At 41.9% G+C, this 15,511-nt stretch overlaps 1 protein-coding gene across 2 annotated transcripts in view; it reads right to left on the bottom strand.

The window, feature by feature from the left end:
- LOC117145598 overlaps positions 1–15,511 on the bottom strand; it is a 96,060-nt gene that overhangs the window by 48,943 nt on the left and 31,606 nt on the right. For both annotated transcript variants that reach the window (XM_033311312.1, XM_033311314.1), the window contains one exon: positions 14,022–14,077. In XM_033311312.1, coding sequence (XP_033167203.1) covers positions 14,022–14,077 — 56 coding nt within the window. The remainder of the gene's footprint in view (positions 1–14,021; positions 14,078–15,511) is intronic.

Genomic DNA, 15,511 nt, shown 5'->3' with positions numbered 1-15,511 from the left:
GAAAAGTTGAAGCTAACACAAAAATAATATCGCAGCATCTTAAACGAATCTTGGATGCTCTTACGATATCTATGTATACATAAATGTATATATAAAATGTGAAAAGCCCTTTAATATTTAATTATTAAATAAAATATATCCATTAAAATTTAGACTATTGGTTAATTTATGAGTATATAAAACCTCTTTTAATTATGCTTAGATATCAGCATGGGTTAAAGGTCTTACAGCATCAGTACATTATATGCAATATATCCGTTAGGGTATAATGACAATCTCAATCTCTCCGTTTTGCAGCGCGATGTTCATTACACAAAATTTGCATTTAGACGCAAGCAACACGGCATTGGGTGGGGGGAATAAGGTAAAGTGGGAGGATTTTTGAGAAGGCAGCCCAAAAAGTGCACTTAACCATAACTCACGCTCGTGACATCGCGAAATTCTTCCATTAGTTTCTGCCGAGCCAGGGAACTTTGGTTGCATACGAAATTTGAGGGACCCATCATGGCATCGCCATTGCTCCATCGGGATCATCGATGCATCATCGTCATCATTATCATTGATGGGGAGATGAGATTCAAGTGGCTGTTGTCGCCGCTCGCGGGGAAATCTGTGGAGGGTTGGATGTCACTTGGTGGCTAATAAACCCATCGTGTGCTGAGTTTATCGCCTGCCAAGATTCAGACAGCGGCTGACTGATTTGCGAGCTATTGGAATGCAAATTGCAAGCGGAGTCGAACAGAGAGAAATGGCTTAATTATATCTCGATTCTCGATTCACCTGCTGGCCGAAAGCGCAGTTAAATATGCTAATTAATTCGTTTTTGATTTCATTTTATGTGTAGTACACTAGTCACCCTGTGAGTTCCCCTTCCCACGAAAAATGAGAAAGAGAGCCCCAAATTCTCTCTTTAGCATTATTTTCTCTCTTAAATGTTTGAAATTCGTGGGGTGGCGGGAATTTCGGGGGTTAAATAATACAAACAGCTGTTGTTGGGGGTTGGTTGTGTTTTGGGTTAGCGCTATTGTAGTTCTATTTTTACGCATTGCACAAGCAAAAAACAAAAACATTCAGATCTAAAATGTAAATTTATAATCAACAAACAACTTTTCAGCTTTGTTTAAAAATGTTTCTTGCTTGGTAGTTGCAAAAAATAATTAATAACAAAATCAAATGAAAAATAAAAAAAGAAACACAGATACAATTTAATGGTTTTATAATGTTTATTTCGACTAATCAACTGAACAATACGAGATATTAAATGATGGCCGAGCCTTTTTAACGTACTTTGTTACATCGGTTATTTCATCCTTTTTCGCCAGTTCTATTTCCCTTTCTCCTTCGATTGCTGCAAATCAAATTGGATTTCTGAAAACGCTTTCAACGATTGAATGTCGCCGTTCGCTACCAACTTCGCATCGGATTCTTTTCATGGGGCGAAACAATTTTCGATTCAATTATTCCGAATGGTTGGGAATGTGCGGAGGTGTGAGGGAATGCGAATTCAAAATGCACACCCCGATTTAGCTGGCAGCTGAAACGTGCAATCAGTGGAGGAATTTTCAAGCATTCCGTGCTGGTCACCATTTTTGTTAAATGCAAAGAAACTTCTGCGAGAAATTCTCTTAATCAAAATGGTCGTTACTCCGTTCCAGAAGGTGTGGATAGTTCAGTCCGCTGCAGTGGCGAGTGCGTTGGCCCCGATGGACCTGTCTGGAACCCAGTCTCCTGCCCCTGGGCAAGCTCAATTGAACTTAATTCCATCGAACCGAAACAGAAACGAATCGGGCTTAAGCCAAGATCCGAAGCCAAGTTGGCCGGCACCAGAGGCAGGAACGTGTTCAATTTGCGCTCATGAATGTTTCAGCATATAGTTATTGGATTTAGTTTCGGCACTTGCCACTAAGCATTTCTGCCATCTTCGCCTTATTCCGCTCCAAATTTTGTTTTTCTGCCAGCTTGCAGAGCGTGCACAAAATTCGCAAATAAGCCAAATGACGGGCGAAAACTTTCATAAGGCATCAAGTGTGTGGCTGCGATATGAGCGCCAAGCGAATATATTAAATATTTTATGAAAAGAAGAAAGTTTTTGATTTTCGTTAATAAACGGAAAGTCTTTGGTAAATTGCGGACTTAGAGATGCTAAAAGTCGGTTTGCATTATCAATAAGTCATCCTGATGTGCTTAAGGAAATAGCGTCATCCCATATTCTAAATTCAATTTAAATTAAATCATATACCGGCATAGTGCGATGTAACTAAGCAAGCTATTATTCTTAAAATGGTGAATACCATTTAAACATCTGTTTTGAGTCGCCAGTTTGTTGAACTCTGCCATCCAAATGGCCCATCAATAAGCCGATTGAACCAATTGCCCAGGTATCTCCAAGCAAATTGGGTCAGTCGACGACTACGTCGATTCTGCTGGCCATGACCATGAAATGGGAGCCACAGCAGCAGCTAGGCCATAAAAGTGACATAAAATTCCCAGCGACGACCTTGGGAAGCAGTAAAATTTTTAATGACTCTCACTTTCTACGGCCAACTCTCGTAGACCGTAAAACTTCGAACTGCGACGGGCACAGCAACACACACCATCTCACTTGAGCATCGTGGAAGAAAGAAAGCGAGAGCAGATCGCCTTGGTTTTTTCGCCGCAGAACTGACAATGGGCCCACTGTGCGGCCATTATGTGAGGACCTCACTGGGCGCGTGTGAGTGTATGCGTGTGTGTCTGAATCCTTGTGGGCGGAGAACCCTTGCCTTTGTGCATTGTTTTTTATGCCCGACCTTGTTTTATGGCCTCGAGAGCCGCGGGCCTGGCTCACTGACATTGAACAGAACCAGAACTCAGAGCTCGAGCCCATCCCTTTTGTCTAACTCAACCCTTTGCAAAAAGTGCGAGCTGTAGAATAACTAACGATAATTGCACGCAGGTTGCGCCTAATTTAGTTTCAAGGTCCGCTGTTTTTCCGGAAATTATCATTTCATACTTTATTGCAGCAATGTGGCATAGGCAAGGCTCATTTTCGTAATTGGCTCTTAAAAACTGGAAATAATTACATTCAAGGCAGGCCCAAGAAATGTGTTCGCATGCGATCTCTAAGAAAAGTGAAAGGCAGCCCAAAGATCAATAAACATAACACATTTTCCATATGTAAAAAGTAGTAATAAGTTAAGATAGTATTTAAAGCCAAGAGGTTGGGTTCAATTCCGTTTTGATACTACCACTTTTTCTATTAACGGATTCTCTCATATCTACACACTTATTATATCCCACAATTTATGTTTCCCAGTCTGTCAACCTCTTATTAATTAAGCCACCCATACTTCATTACATCCGATTAAGCTGTCAGACACCTGTCTTCCGATTTTCCTGGCCGCCACATTGGCTTTGTGCATTTGCCGCCTCCGTCGACCAAGTTTGGAAGTGGAATGGCTTCTGTCTGCTGATAAGAATGTTTGTTGAGACAACAAAATGTCGAAAACTTTTAATGAGAAATGTCGCCAGTGCATGCGGTGCGTTTCCATTTTCCCTGGGTACCGCCTCTAAACCACGGCTCATCCACACCGCTCATCCGCTCCTTTCGTCCCATCGGCGTTTTGGCGAACTCGACAATTTTCGTTACGAGCGAGCATCTTGCCAAAATGAGAAAACTTTTGCCAACACCAAACGTGTCGAGGTCCCGAAATGTGGACGCAGATGGAGTTGGCAAATGGAGGAGCAGTCCCCGCCCCGCGATTCCTTACTATTCGGTCCACCACGTCACCAGCAAATGCCCAAAGTAAATCTCTTTCGAGTGGCTGCAATCCCCGTGGACGTTGTAGGTGTCGTCTGCCGCCCTCGCTCGCTTTTCCTCTACGTTATTTGTACAGCAGTTGCAGCGAATCCGGAATCTGGATAAGGATGCCGGACACGGACATGGAGCCGGGAGTCCGTAGGAATATACACCCCCAATGAAAAACTAGCCAAGCCGGGACCCTTATAGGCACTTATTCTGTACCCGTGCTCTGACTTTTCCCTTATTTGTGCACAAGGCAACGATTCGGAAGAATGGCTTCGTTCCCATTCCGCATGGATTTTCCGGAATTTGTTGGGGGCGGATGGGAAGTCCCTACAGTCTGCTGGTTGCCATTTCCTGATGACAGCCGTTGCATTTCAGCCAAGTGACGTCCTCTGGCTTTACACTAAAAGATATAAGATAGCTCGTCGTATTTGTATATTCCAAAATTGTGTACTATAGGAATTACATTTTATTAAAAAATATTTAAAATATTAAAAAAATATCTTTATCAGAATGCTTGCTGTTATTTCATTTTATTTAAACAGTTTTTATATTTATTTTTTTCCCTGAAGAAGTTCCTTTTATAAAATTCGTGCAGTAATATATGCATTACAGAAATGGTAACTAATTTATTAATATATGTAACCTTAAACGTTTATTTTATTATTTTGAGCTTAAGACCACTTTTATCTGGCCGCCTTGCGTGTTATTGTCTAGTGTTTTAACTTGAATCCCCCGATTTCCCACAGTGCATCGCTTTGTATATAGGTAAGTGCCCCAATTGCCTGGATGTTGACTTCTATTTCGGCTGGAGGAGCACACCTAAGTGTGCCCACGAAAGCCAAGCAAACAAAAGAACCCAAACAACAGCCCGGCAAATATGAAAATATGAAGAAATATATTTATGTCTTCCATGTCTACGCCTGTTTGTTTTCGAGTACTCGAATTCCGTGAATGTCATGGCCCGAGACTGAACATAATTCGCTGGGGCACAAAAATGGGAGTGGGTCTTAAAGGCGACTAAACTCGTAGCACTTGAGCCGGCATATCTTTTTAATTTGGCCGAGGAAAGTGTTGGCCAATATTTTGGCCGGCCAAACTTTTCTTTTATATCCCCAGCAGATTCGGACCGTTCACGGTAACATTTTGTCAGTTTGTCTAATGAAATTCGTCTCCTCGGCTATGTTGCCATATTGCCAGAACTTTGGCTCTTTTAATTATTTCCGGTGTTCGGGGTGTGTGGCAGCTGTGGGGCCAAAATCGACTTATCAAGTCGTTCGGGAAGGGACACAAAGTGCACGCTGGGATGCGAATTGAACAGGAACTGGATGCTATATGGAAGTCCGGGCCAAGGGGTCTCCATAAATCAGCGGGCAGAACGGCGAGGAAAGCCCGCTGGCAATCGGATGTAAATCGAACACTTAATGGACTCACCTGCTGGGTTGGATATCACTGGTTACCCTCCCCGTTTCCCGGGGGTGATAAATTTGCATGCATTATGAGCACGATATAAGTTACGAACTTTATTCGTGAATTAAACGTGAATGAATTAACGTGACTGAAATATTCCATCTTGGCCAGGAGGAGCCCGGACATGGAATCGGAATAGGAGTTGGAGTTGGAGTTGGAGATGGAGATGCAGTCGGAGTGGGGCATTTGCATAAATGGCTCTTGTAATTCCAGCTGGATCCCTCCTCGGAAACTCCGAGTATGGCTGTGTGAGTGCATATAAAGAAGTACGTTTTATGCAATGCCTGAATTAAAATAAATTCTGCATTTCAGTTATGCAAATTGAACTGCGTTTATTTTCGAATGGAGATACGCAAACATGGCCACTCGCCGAGCAACTCTTGAAGACTTAAAGATTTACGAAAAGCAAACCTAAGTTCGTGGCTTGAATAAATTCTGGACGCCGCCAATTGTCGCCACAATTAGTCAAGGCTGCGAGGCTCCATTCCAATGGGTCTCTGGCATTCACCATTAGCATTTGTCAGCTAATTGTCAATTAGCTGGTGCCAGTGTGTGGTCCGCAATACAGCAATTTGCATAAATGCCAGCAAACAGCGAAGCGGAACTGAAAAGAGCGGATTTCGAAGCGAGCTTCAAGTGCCGTCGGCAAGTCGACCAAATTAAATTCGGCCTACTAACAACTATGAACAACTAACTATATGTATAACATGTTTATTAAATTCAATTTATTTAGGTGGAGCCCTTTGCACTATAAAATACTATTGAATGTAAACATAAAAAATTTAAACCAAAGCGGATTAATATAAAGAAAAAATTCAAATATACCTTAAAGAAAAGAAAGAAAATGTTTTAAAATTGAACGATTACGAAAGGCGTGGTATTTGTTAAAGAAACATATTTAAAGCGTTCCAATACTTAGTTGCAAATGTTATTAATTTAAAAATTGTTAAATTATGTTATTTATAATATGGTTTATTAAATGACTTGTAATAGCTGGTAAAAATGTTTTTATTCAAGGAAGTCCCAGTTGAAGATGACTGAATCCAATGCTTTGATGGTTCGGGGTATTATCTATGAGTATAGAGATCCCCGGTCTAGAGTCCCGAAGAGGCCAACCGAGTTTCGATAAATAAGTTTGGTTTTTTGGCTTCAGATACGGGCTCTGAGGTCAGGTCTCAATGAGCGGTGGTTGGGGGGCGGTACGGAATGCGCTGGTATTCGTGCGTGCAGTGGTGTGCGTGGGCGACGCAGCTGCCGCCGCTGTCGACGTCGACGTTGCCACGCCTGACACGCCGCTATGCGCATGTGCGAGAAAAGGACGCACAGCGCTTCGAAAGTATCTGACTAATGTGCGCTTGCCAGATAAATCCAAGATGGCCGACCGGCAGCTAAACCCGATTTGCTTTGCCGCAGCCATCGCAAGATAAACGCACATGAGCGCCCCCTGGCGGACTGCCTTAATCGGCCGAGTGGAATTCGTCTCCCGAGGCTGCAGTTGCAGCTGAAGGATAACATCAATGTAAATGTATCTGGGTATCTTTGTATCTCCCACTGGGCAGACTGCCGGTTCGGCCGACAGGCGGCGCTCGTGTGCAGCACCCGTCGGAATTGCGTCAGATATCTATATGTATAAATATCTTATTAGAACCATAGTTTCAATGGCCGACGACCGAATGGTGGAACACGCGGAATCTGGTTAACAATCTTGTTTGTCACTCGACAATTACGCAAGGCGATTGGACCCGCCGACTGAGAAGTCGGCGATTCTCATGATGATAATTGACTCGAGTCGAGGATGATTGGAAGCTATTTTCGTTGAGTTTTATCCATAATGGGCGTAAGGAACTATATAATTTTGAACAGCTTACGTTCTAAAGTGGACATAACTTGGGATGTGTCAAAAATCGATGGGTGCGCTAAGCACGCATATTTGGGGATGGTCTAGGTTTGAATAGTAAATAATCATAAAATTGATTGTTAATTGAAGGACTAAAATTAACATGACTGAGATTTAAAAATCATGCATTTCTTCTATTACTCATGATAAAATTTTTTTTGAGAAACTACCATTTCTCTTTCTAATTAAGACAATTGATATAGTTCTTCTGTCTTCTTTCCTTTTTATATACACATCAGCTACCAGTTTAAAAATACGGTGGAAAGCAAATGGAAATCCACTTAGAGTTATCAGTAGCACAGTTTTAAGTAGTGATATGGAGTGCCGTTTAAGGTTGTATGAATGTGTGTCGCGGAAATACAATTCAATTCAGAGAATGATCTTTAAAATGACTCATTAAACCAATATCAAATTAACTAATGTCAGAGCTAGGTCAAGGAAAGGCTTAGTTGATACAAAATGTTTTTATTTTTGCTTGGATTATCTTAAGAAGCTTCCCTTGAGAACAGTAGTACTATCGTTAGCTGGGAGTAGTAAATCATCCAATGAGCACGGTCAGAGGATATCACATGAAATAAGCAGCAATCAGTAATCAGGCAAGACAAGAAGGCCTGGGCGCCACTGATGAAGGGGCAATACAAATAATTTGTAATCAGTGGCGTTAACAATGCGACCCATAAATTTCTATTGACCTCTGTACCCCCGCACTGGGAGTGGATTCAGATCGCGGGCAACCCTGCAGCGATGTGAATTATGCAAGTGGGGCGATAAAAGCAAAGCCCGGCGAACTGAATTTATTGGATGCCATCCACTCATTAGCATCCAAATGCGGAGCGCGAAGACGAACGAACTCATTAACGGCCTCAGTGTCACAGCTCCATCCCAAGTCTTCCAGGTCCGCGGAGTCTGCTTCCATACTCCCCATTCGACGACATCCACGTCCAGACTTGCTCCGTGGCGCTGAATAAATAACAAAGTGACAACCACAAAAAACGACCACGGCCAAGGTGGAGCGGGAAAACCAGGGGAAGTGGAGGAGGGCGGGCAAGACAAGAAAATGTAGCATAATTGAGCTCACAAATCACCAGGCTGAGCAGGCACACTGAGAAAAATTTATTCGAAATGCTTTTCCAAAGGCGCTTCTAAGGCTATACATATAGCTCAATCAATTACATTTTATTTTTTATTTATAAATAGACAAGCCCTTAAAAATCTCTTTTGGTTGCGTAAAAAACATTTTCATAATTTATTCATTCATCATTTAAAGAGTGAAAACTATAGTATAAGAAAACAGGTTTTTAAATAATTTTAAGTTTCTTGCCTAGGTGTTGGATTGATATCCATAATCAAGAACTTATAAAATATATTATTATTTTCAAGTGCACAGAATCGTAGAATCGAAAAGACAGAGAGCCCCGGGCGAAGTCTTTGCAGCAGCCGGCACAAAAATGAACACGGGCCAAGGAAATTGAGATTCTTTAAATTTATGCACATATTTTTTTCAGCAGCAGTACGTGGAGCCACTTAAGCTCCTCGACGGCCACTGCCCTGCCCCGACCCGCCCCTCGGGGGCCGATCAAAGGAGGGCGGGAGGAGCAGCAAATCTGGCAGGGAGTGCAGAGAGCTACCAAACCACATCCGCATCCGTCTGCCATTCTGGTTGGCTCCCGGTGCCTAGCCATTTGGCTGGATGTGCCCAACGACGGGGATGTGGATGTGGTCGTGGCTTTGGACAGGCTGGATGTGCGCGGCTTGGCATATTGATGAACCGCAGCAAATTGGCTCCACGGTGGCATTGCCAACTGGCGGAGCCACCGCAGCAGAAGCCGCTTCTCAAGCGCCGCACAGTGGGTACAAACAACAGAAAAATGGCATTTAAATAGGAATACTAAATTTCTTTATAATTTAAAGTATAAAAACAAAATATTTCTCAATAGAAAGCATCATCCAAAAACTAAAGCATGTTTTTGGTATCAAATATTTTCGAATAATATTAAATATCAAATAGAAATACATTTTGCATTTCAGATTTCATGCATTTATATCACTATCCAAAGCCAATGTCCAACACACAGCTTTTTCTAGCCATTATACTCCAGAAAAAATTGTAAAAAACAACCGAGAAAAAACAGAAAAATGGGCAAAATAAAAGAAAAGGAATTTGGGAGACAGACACACTAAAAAACATGTTGCCAAGCCCAGCATTCGCAGTCGGTGCCATTTGAATCCGTATCTATCCCTGCAGTTTTGTAGCTGGAGCTTGGCAATCTGCCATCATTTGGCATAAATCCGCCTGATAAGGTTCCTCGATTGCTCCCCAAAGTTTTTGGTGCGCACTAAGCCACGCAATTTCTACTTGCGAGTGGCAGGGGGCGTGGTCCGGGTGGCTCATAGTTCATAGTTTGTTCCCGCAACTACTTACAAATAATATGAATTTTTCAAACAGTTTGCGCACTCCCCACGGGCTGCGCGGAATTCTGGCCATATAACCAGAGAGCAACTTGGATTGCCACGAAATGTAGCCATTTCTATGCGAGCATCTCGTTCGGGGGAGTCCTTTGATCTGAGTTCAACGCTCGACCCCCTGCCACCCATTATGAGCTCCATTCTAATCTGAATCTTCCCTACTCACAGATTGGCGAACATTACGATGCAGCATTGCAAGTTAATTGCCCCTGCAACGAGGGTCATCACTCATATTTCATGGTTTTTGTGGGGAGAAATGCCACAAATATTTTGGTAGCAGTGAATGGAAATGAGAGTTAAATTAAATTTTATTTTTTGCAAGGTATATTATTTTGCCACAAGACTACTGAAATTTTTTGCCCCATAAATAAAAATTAATCTTTAAAATATTTGGTCACATAAATCTAGACAAACACAAGTTCCTTTTGATAAATATCTGGTGGCAAGGTTGTGCCCACTTAAAAACAAATAAATCAGCGCTGCAAAATAAAAATGAGAAGAAAACTTGTTTGTGCTTTGTTTTCTTTATTGGGTGCATTAAAAAATGTAAATAAATGTGCCCCAGCACGCATATAGTCGTACAAAAATAATACACCCAATGTGGTGCTCTATGGTGAGTCACAAACAAACACAATTGTATGCAGTTGAGACCCAAACAAATTTCAGTTTTTTACACATTTATCTACTGGGAGTGCGAGGGTCACAACAAGGGGGCGGGGTGGTGGTTCCATGTGTCCCAGCCTAGCATATAAATTTAATTCCGACAAGAACAGATTTTTGCCTCGATTCAGGCTCAACTCAATTTTAGGTTACGTGAGTGAGCGGGATATTCGTTTTGTTCTTTTTTTGTTTTCTTTTGTGCGCAGTTCAGTTCTCGATGGGATTGTTTCTGTGTGAGAGAGGGAGGGGGAATGGCCGCCACTTTCAATGGCCGCCGCATCAGGAGTCGCCCTACCTGTGTGTGTGTGTGTGTGTGTTAGCGTGAGTGCGACGGGGATGCAGCATGCGCACAGGGGTCGGAGGAAGAGAGATAGAGCCAGACTGCCATAGTGGTTGCTACTATATGGTACTTGCGCCCACTGTGGCTGCTACGTGAGTTTTCGATTCGATTTCGGAAGGGCTATCTTGGCACCTAACGGAATTTTAATCCACTTGAAAAAACATCGAAATTCGACAAATAATTATTGTTTTTTGTCTTCAAAATATTTTATATATTAATATTTTAAAAAAATATTAAAAACCTCTATGTAAGTATGTTCGATTTAAAGACAATACAATAAAATATATCGTTCGTAAGAAATATAGCAATACAAAGTATGTAATAAATAGGATTCTAACAAGTTATTCTTTTAATTATCATTAGGAAACATTTAAACCTTATCAATAAAAAAATTTAGATAATTGTCTTGCATAAACTAACTAATAAGTAAGTTGAAATCGATTTCTCCCAGTGCATATGTCGAAATAGCTGCTTCATTCAACTTGAACCCGTTCGGTGTGCAGCTGTTTATGGCTGCCCTCACCCACCCACCGGCCACTTCCAGCGGACGAGCCGGCAAAAGTTTGTTTACGATTCGTAGCTGATTCGACTTTTGTTGATGCTGATCCCCTGTAGATGTAGATGCTGCTGGGCTTTGGTTGTTTAATTAGCCGCGGCCTTCGGAATTCTGACGCAAATAAATCAAAGGCGAAAGCAGAAAAGAATTTCCCACAAAAATTTCGAAATCCCGAAAAGAGGAAACAAGGAAAACAAATGCACTCGAAAAAAAATGGTTTCTTATAGTAAGACTTCGAAATTTCTAAGTGAGTAATAGGGCGTTTGACCACTGACAACTTTCTAAAGTAATAACGCTGGTCCGTTCAAGTAAAATTATATTCCACAATTATTATGATATTTCAACAGAAATGTTTAATGTTTCAGTGGCAGATAGAAAATTTCATATTTTTTCATGCTCTGCTCCCAAATTATAAATATTTCACTTGGGGCGCAGCTCTTTATCTAACCCCCCTTCCAGAAAACACCAAAACAGGTGAAGAAAGACCCCAAGGTTGTTTGGCAGTTCCAAATTGGCAGCACCTTCTGGCACTTAATGAAGCCAGTGCCCAACCCTTCACCCAAGTGGCCATTCATTTGGAAACCCTTACCATTTCACCCACGGACTGTCTCTGCAAACTCAGTGGGCTTTTCTAATTGCGCATCTTTAATGTAATCAACGCGGTCCGGAGAGCTAAAAGCCCGTGGAGAAGCTTGTTCCATGCAAATGTATCTGAGAAATTAGTGAAATTAATTCAATTTGGCCGCGCAATTGGAGCTTGCAGCACGGAACGCTGATTAAAATTTCAAATGAACATCTATCTATACATATTCCGCTACTCTGAGGAACCAGAGCCACTTACATGAATTTGCCTGGTGCAGAAGTAATTTCATTATTTATTTAGAGCCTTTCAGACATGGCTAGCCAAATTGCTGTTCTGCAAACCCTCCTCTACAAAATGTGCCTAAAGATAGTGTTCGATTACGTTTAAGCTACATTTGTGCAGTCGCTAAAATATAATAATATATATTTTAAATAGGATACATGTACAATTAATTTCATGCATTAATTCATTTCACTTAAAGTCGATGGTATAAAACTATTAAACTAAAACTATTTCGCCAAATAACACACAATTTTCTCTGGTTTCAATAGAACTTTCACCATATTCTTCGTAAGTTAATTTTTATTTCTGCTATAACTTTTGAAGTCTTATCTATTTCCACCTGCTCCAACTAAAGTTTTATTATTTTCATTTTCGCCCAAGTAAACAATATGCCTGCAAAGTTCACTCCTTCGAAACGATCTGGGGACCATTTAATTAGGTTTGGCAATGGCATCGATGACTGCGCAGGTAAGGCCAAAATGAAGAGGAAAACATTTAATTAAAAAGCACAAAAGGCTGGCAAATTGCAGCCACAAATAAAGCAACCAATTGAAGCGAGTGTGGCAGGCGTTTAATGAAGCAGGAACAGAGACCTCGCACACAGGCGAAAGTGGGGAAGAATAAACGAGGTATTTATGTGGCGTCTCAAGACATCCGCCCCAATTCCCGATCCCAACAACCATCCAAGTCCAGGTCGGGTCTTAAGTGAGAATGCGAGTGTGGAGCAAAGCAAACGGGAGGGATTCTTTCCTGGGCGAACCAACATACATAATTGACTGACGGGATAATTTACTTCCGTGCACTTGCGTGTTTATTAAATTTCTGGGTTTGTCTCAGGGCATTGATTCCTTGAATGGCAGCTCCACAATCCCATGAGCTGAGCTCGACCTCAAGACAAATTCTTGATATTGCGTAACCGCATGTAATTACGTGTATTCCTCATTAGTTCGAAATCGTGACTGTCTTTAGCTGGCTTCCCCGAATGTTGCCAGGCAGTGGCACAGTGGAAGAAGTTGTAGGTCAACCAAATACGTATTCCTACTATTAAATAGTTTCCCCCTTTGTTTCTTGCTTAATTTTAATGTTTTAAATCATTTTTTAAATGGAAAACTTTAAACAAGGTTGGCAAATGTATAGCTTCAGAAATTAAAAACTCGTTTAGCAAGATTCATTAGAAAGTTTTAAGTTTGATAAGAGTTGTATTTTTGAAAAACCCAAATGAAAACCACAGACGTGATCGTTTTACCGATGCCACTCCATTGTGCAGCCATTGCTAATATCTCCGTATGGAGGAGGCATGTGCTCTAAATAACCAAATGCACAGGAAGGGAGTTATAGGGGAGTTGGGGATGCGGCTCCAGCCAAGTCACGTTCGTGGGCCAACCCATTTACTTAGATAAGCGACGAGGGTTGTTGTGTTGTTGTACCTGCCCACGCAGCCACCGCCTGTCCAAGGACCTCCCACCACCCCCATTGGGAGATTCGCACAACTTGTTACTCGGCCGCCTGTTCCTTTTCCAATTGCGATTCCGATTCGACTGGATGGAAATCTTTGAGCTACACGTTTCAGTTCTTATCGCTGAAATATGGAAATTTCGCCATTTATTTGATCAACTTTTGCCATTTTCATATCGAGCAGGAAGGGGATTTGTATGCGGATGTGAAAAATAAATGGCAAAAGGTACAACTTTGGGTCCCAACTATTTCATATGCCGTACACACACATGCTCGCTGCTTCTCCTTTTGGGAGTGTAATATGGCAAAAATCATGTTCGTAAATAAAAATGGTAGCTGCCAGGCGAATTTGAACTGTTTGGGTAGGCTCCCCTTCTACTATTCGCTGACTTTTAAGCTGCACCTGCGACTCAATTCAATTGGATAGTTCTAGAGTCGGCAGATGGAGTTTTATGCGAATTGCCATTATTATAACTTTTATTTGGCACGCATATAATATATATGAAATACGTTAAGATGGAGACTCACCTGATGCAGCTGCCGTCGGGTTAAGTCCTCGCTCCAGGGGTCGATGTGTAATCAAACTGGAAGGGCATAAAGAATATGTTATGTTATATTATATAAGCACATTAATAATGCGAAAATAATAATCAAGCAAAAATGTATATGAAATGTATTCTCGGAAACATCAAAGCAACAAAACTCTATTTAATTTTAAGCCTCCTGAAAGTAAGTTGATGAGTTGTAAATGTCATATTATAAATATTTTCAAGAACGTTTTGGAGTTGCTAGGAAAAGGGGTTACTTCATGGCAATAAGCCTCTGCTCATGTGTGAGTTTTCCTATCGCCTACGCTCCATTTCCCGGCTTATGCAAGCGGACTCGTATGTAAAACACTTTTCACAGCCGATTACATGGATTACACAACACAAATGGCCGGCCAGGACCCAAGTACTCCAACCCATTTGCGAGTTGCCGAAAAGGACGTTGCGATTTATGCCGGAACACGCTCCTCATTATTATTTCACGCTTATCATTTTATTTCAATTCATTTCGGCCCACCGCCCACCGACCAAGAACCCCAACCCATTAACCCCGCCTGCCATCCCAGAGTGCGCTTTCGTGTTTGCGGAAAACAGGAATACAATAAATATATAGTTGCTTCCCGGGGATTGGACTACCACTTGCCACGCACGCAGGACCCAGTTCCATCGAGGGATATTTATAGGGAGATGCTCGAGATGCATTCATATTCCACGGGGTCCAGTTGCGGGTCTTTCGTGCGCTCCATTGCCCTTCGCTCATTCGATTATGCCAACATATACATGGTATATGCTTTTATGCTCATATAGGTCGTGCGCCCTTTGCCACGCCCCGTCCCACTGTTCGCCATTTTACGCCCATCGGGGACTGTCGAGTCGAGTGTCGATGGTATTTGTTTGTTTTTGCCATCAGCCATCTGCCCCCGTTCTCATCAAGTTGCTTCTTTTTTTTGCTTTACTCATGCCATTCTGTATGCTTTTTGGGAAAAACTTTTTAGTTTCCTTGTTTGATAGACAAACAGACGGCAATCGACCGACCTCGAATTCCCCAATGGAATATGCTCGTGTGCATAAATTCTGGCGAAATACATGGCTCCCTTTTCTGCGGGCGAAACCGCTTTCATTTTCATAATGAGCCGCCGGAGACGTAGCCATTTTCCCGGAGAGTGACTGCCACCAGGTCCTCAAAGTAATTGGCCGCGCAACTTGTAAATGACAAACATGTCCAGGCCAGAGTAATGGACTTTTCCCTTTAGTTTTTCCCTCCGGCGAGTGTCTGTCAGTATCGAAATTCCATAAAAGAGAAACTTTGGCTCATTAATATTTTTTGTTTTTCGAAGATTGGCTGCGAGCGGCAAATGGAGAAAAAGAAAAATGTTCCAGAGTATATGTGTTTCCCCACCCTCCTTGTGTTGATTTGTTGAATTCACTCCGGTTTCGATTTATTTATGTAGCCTCGTTGTTATCGTAACAAGG

This window comes from Drosophila mauritiana, chromosome 3R, assembly GCF_004382145.1.
Source record: "Drosophila mauritiana strain mau12 chromosome 3R, ASM438214v1, whole genome shotgun sequence".
In the NCBI taxonomy this organism is placed as follows: Eukaryota; Metazoa; Arthropoda; class Insecta; order Diptera; family Drosophilidae; genus Drosophila; species Drosophila mauritiana.
This window is presented reverse-complemented; position numbering and strand designations above follow the sequence as displayed.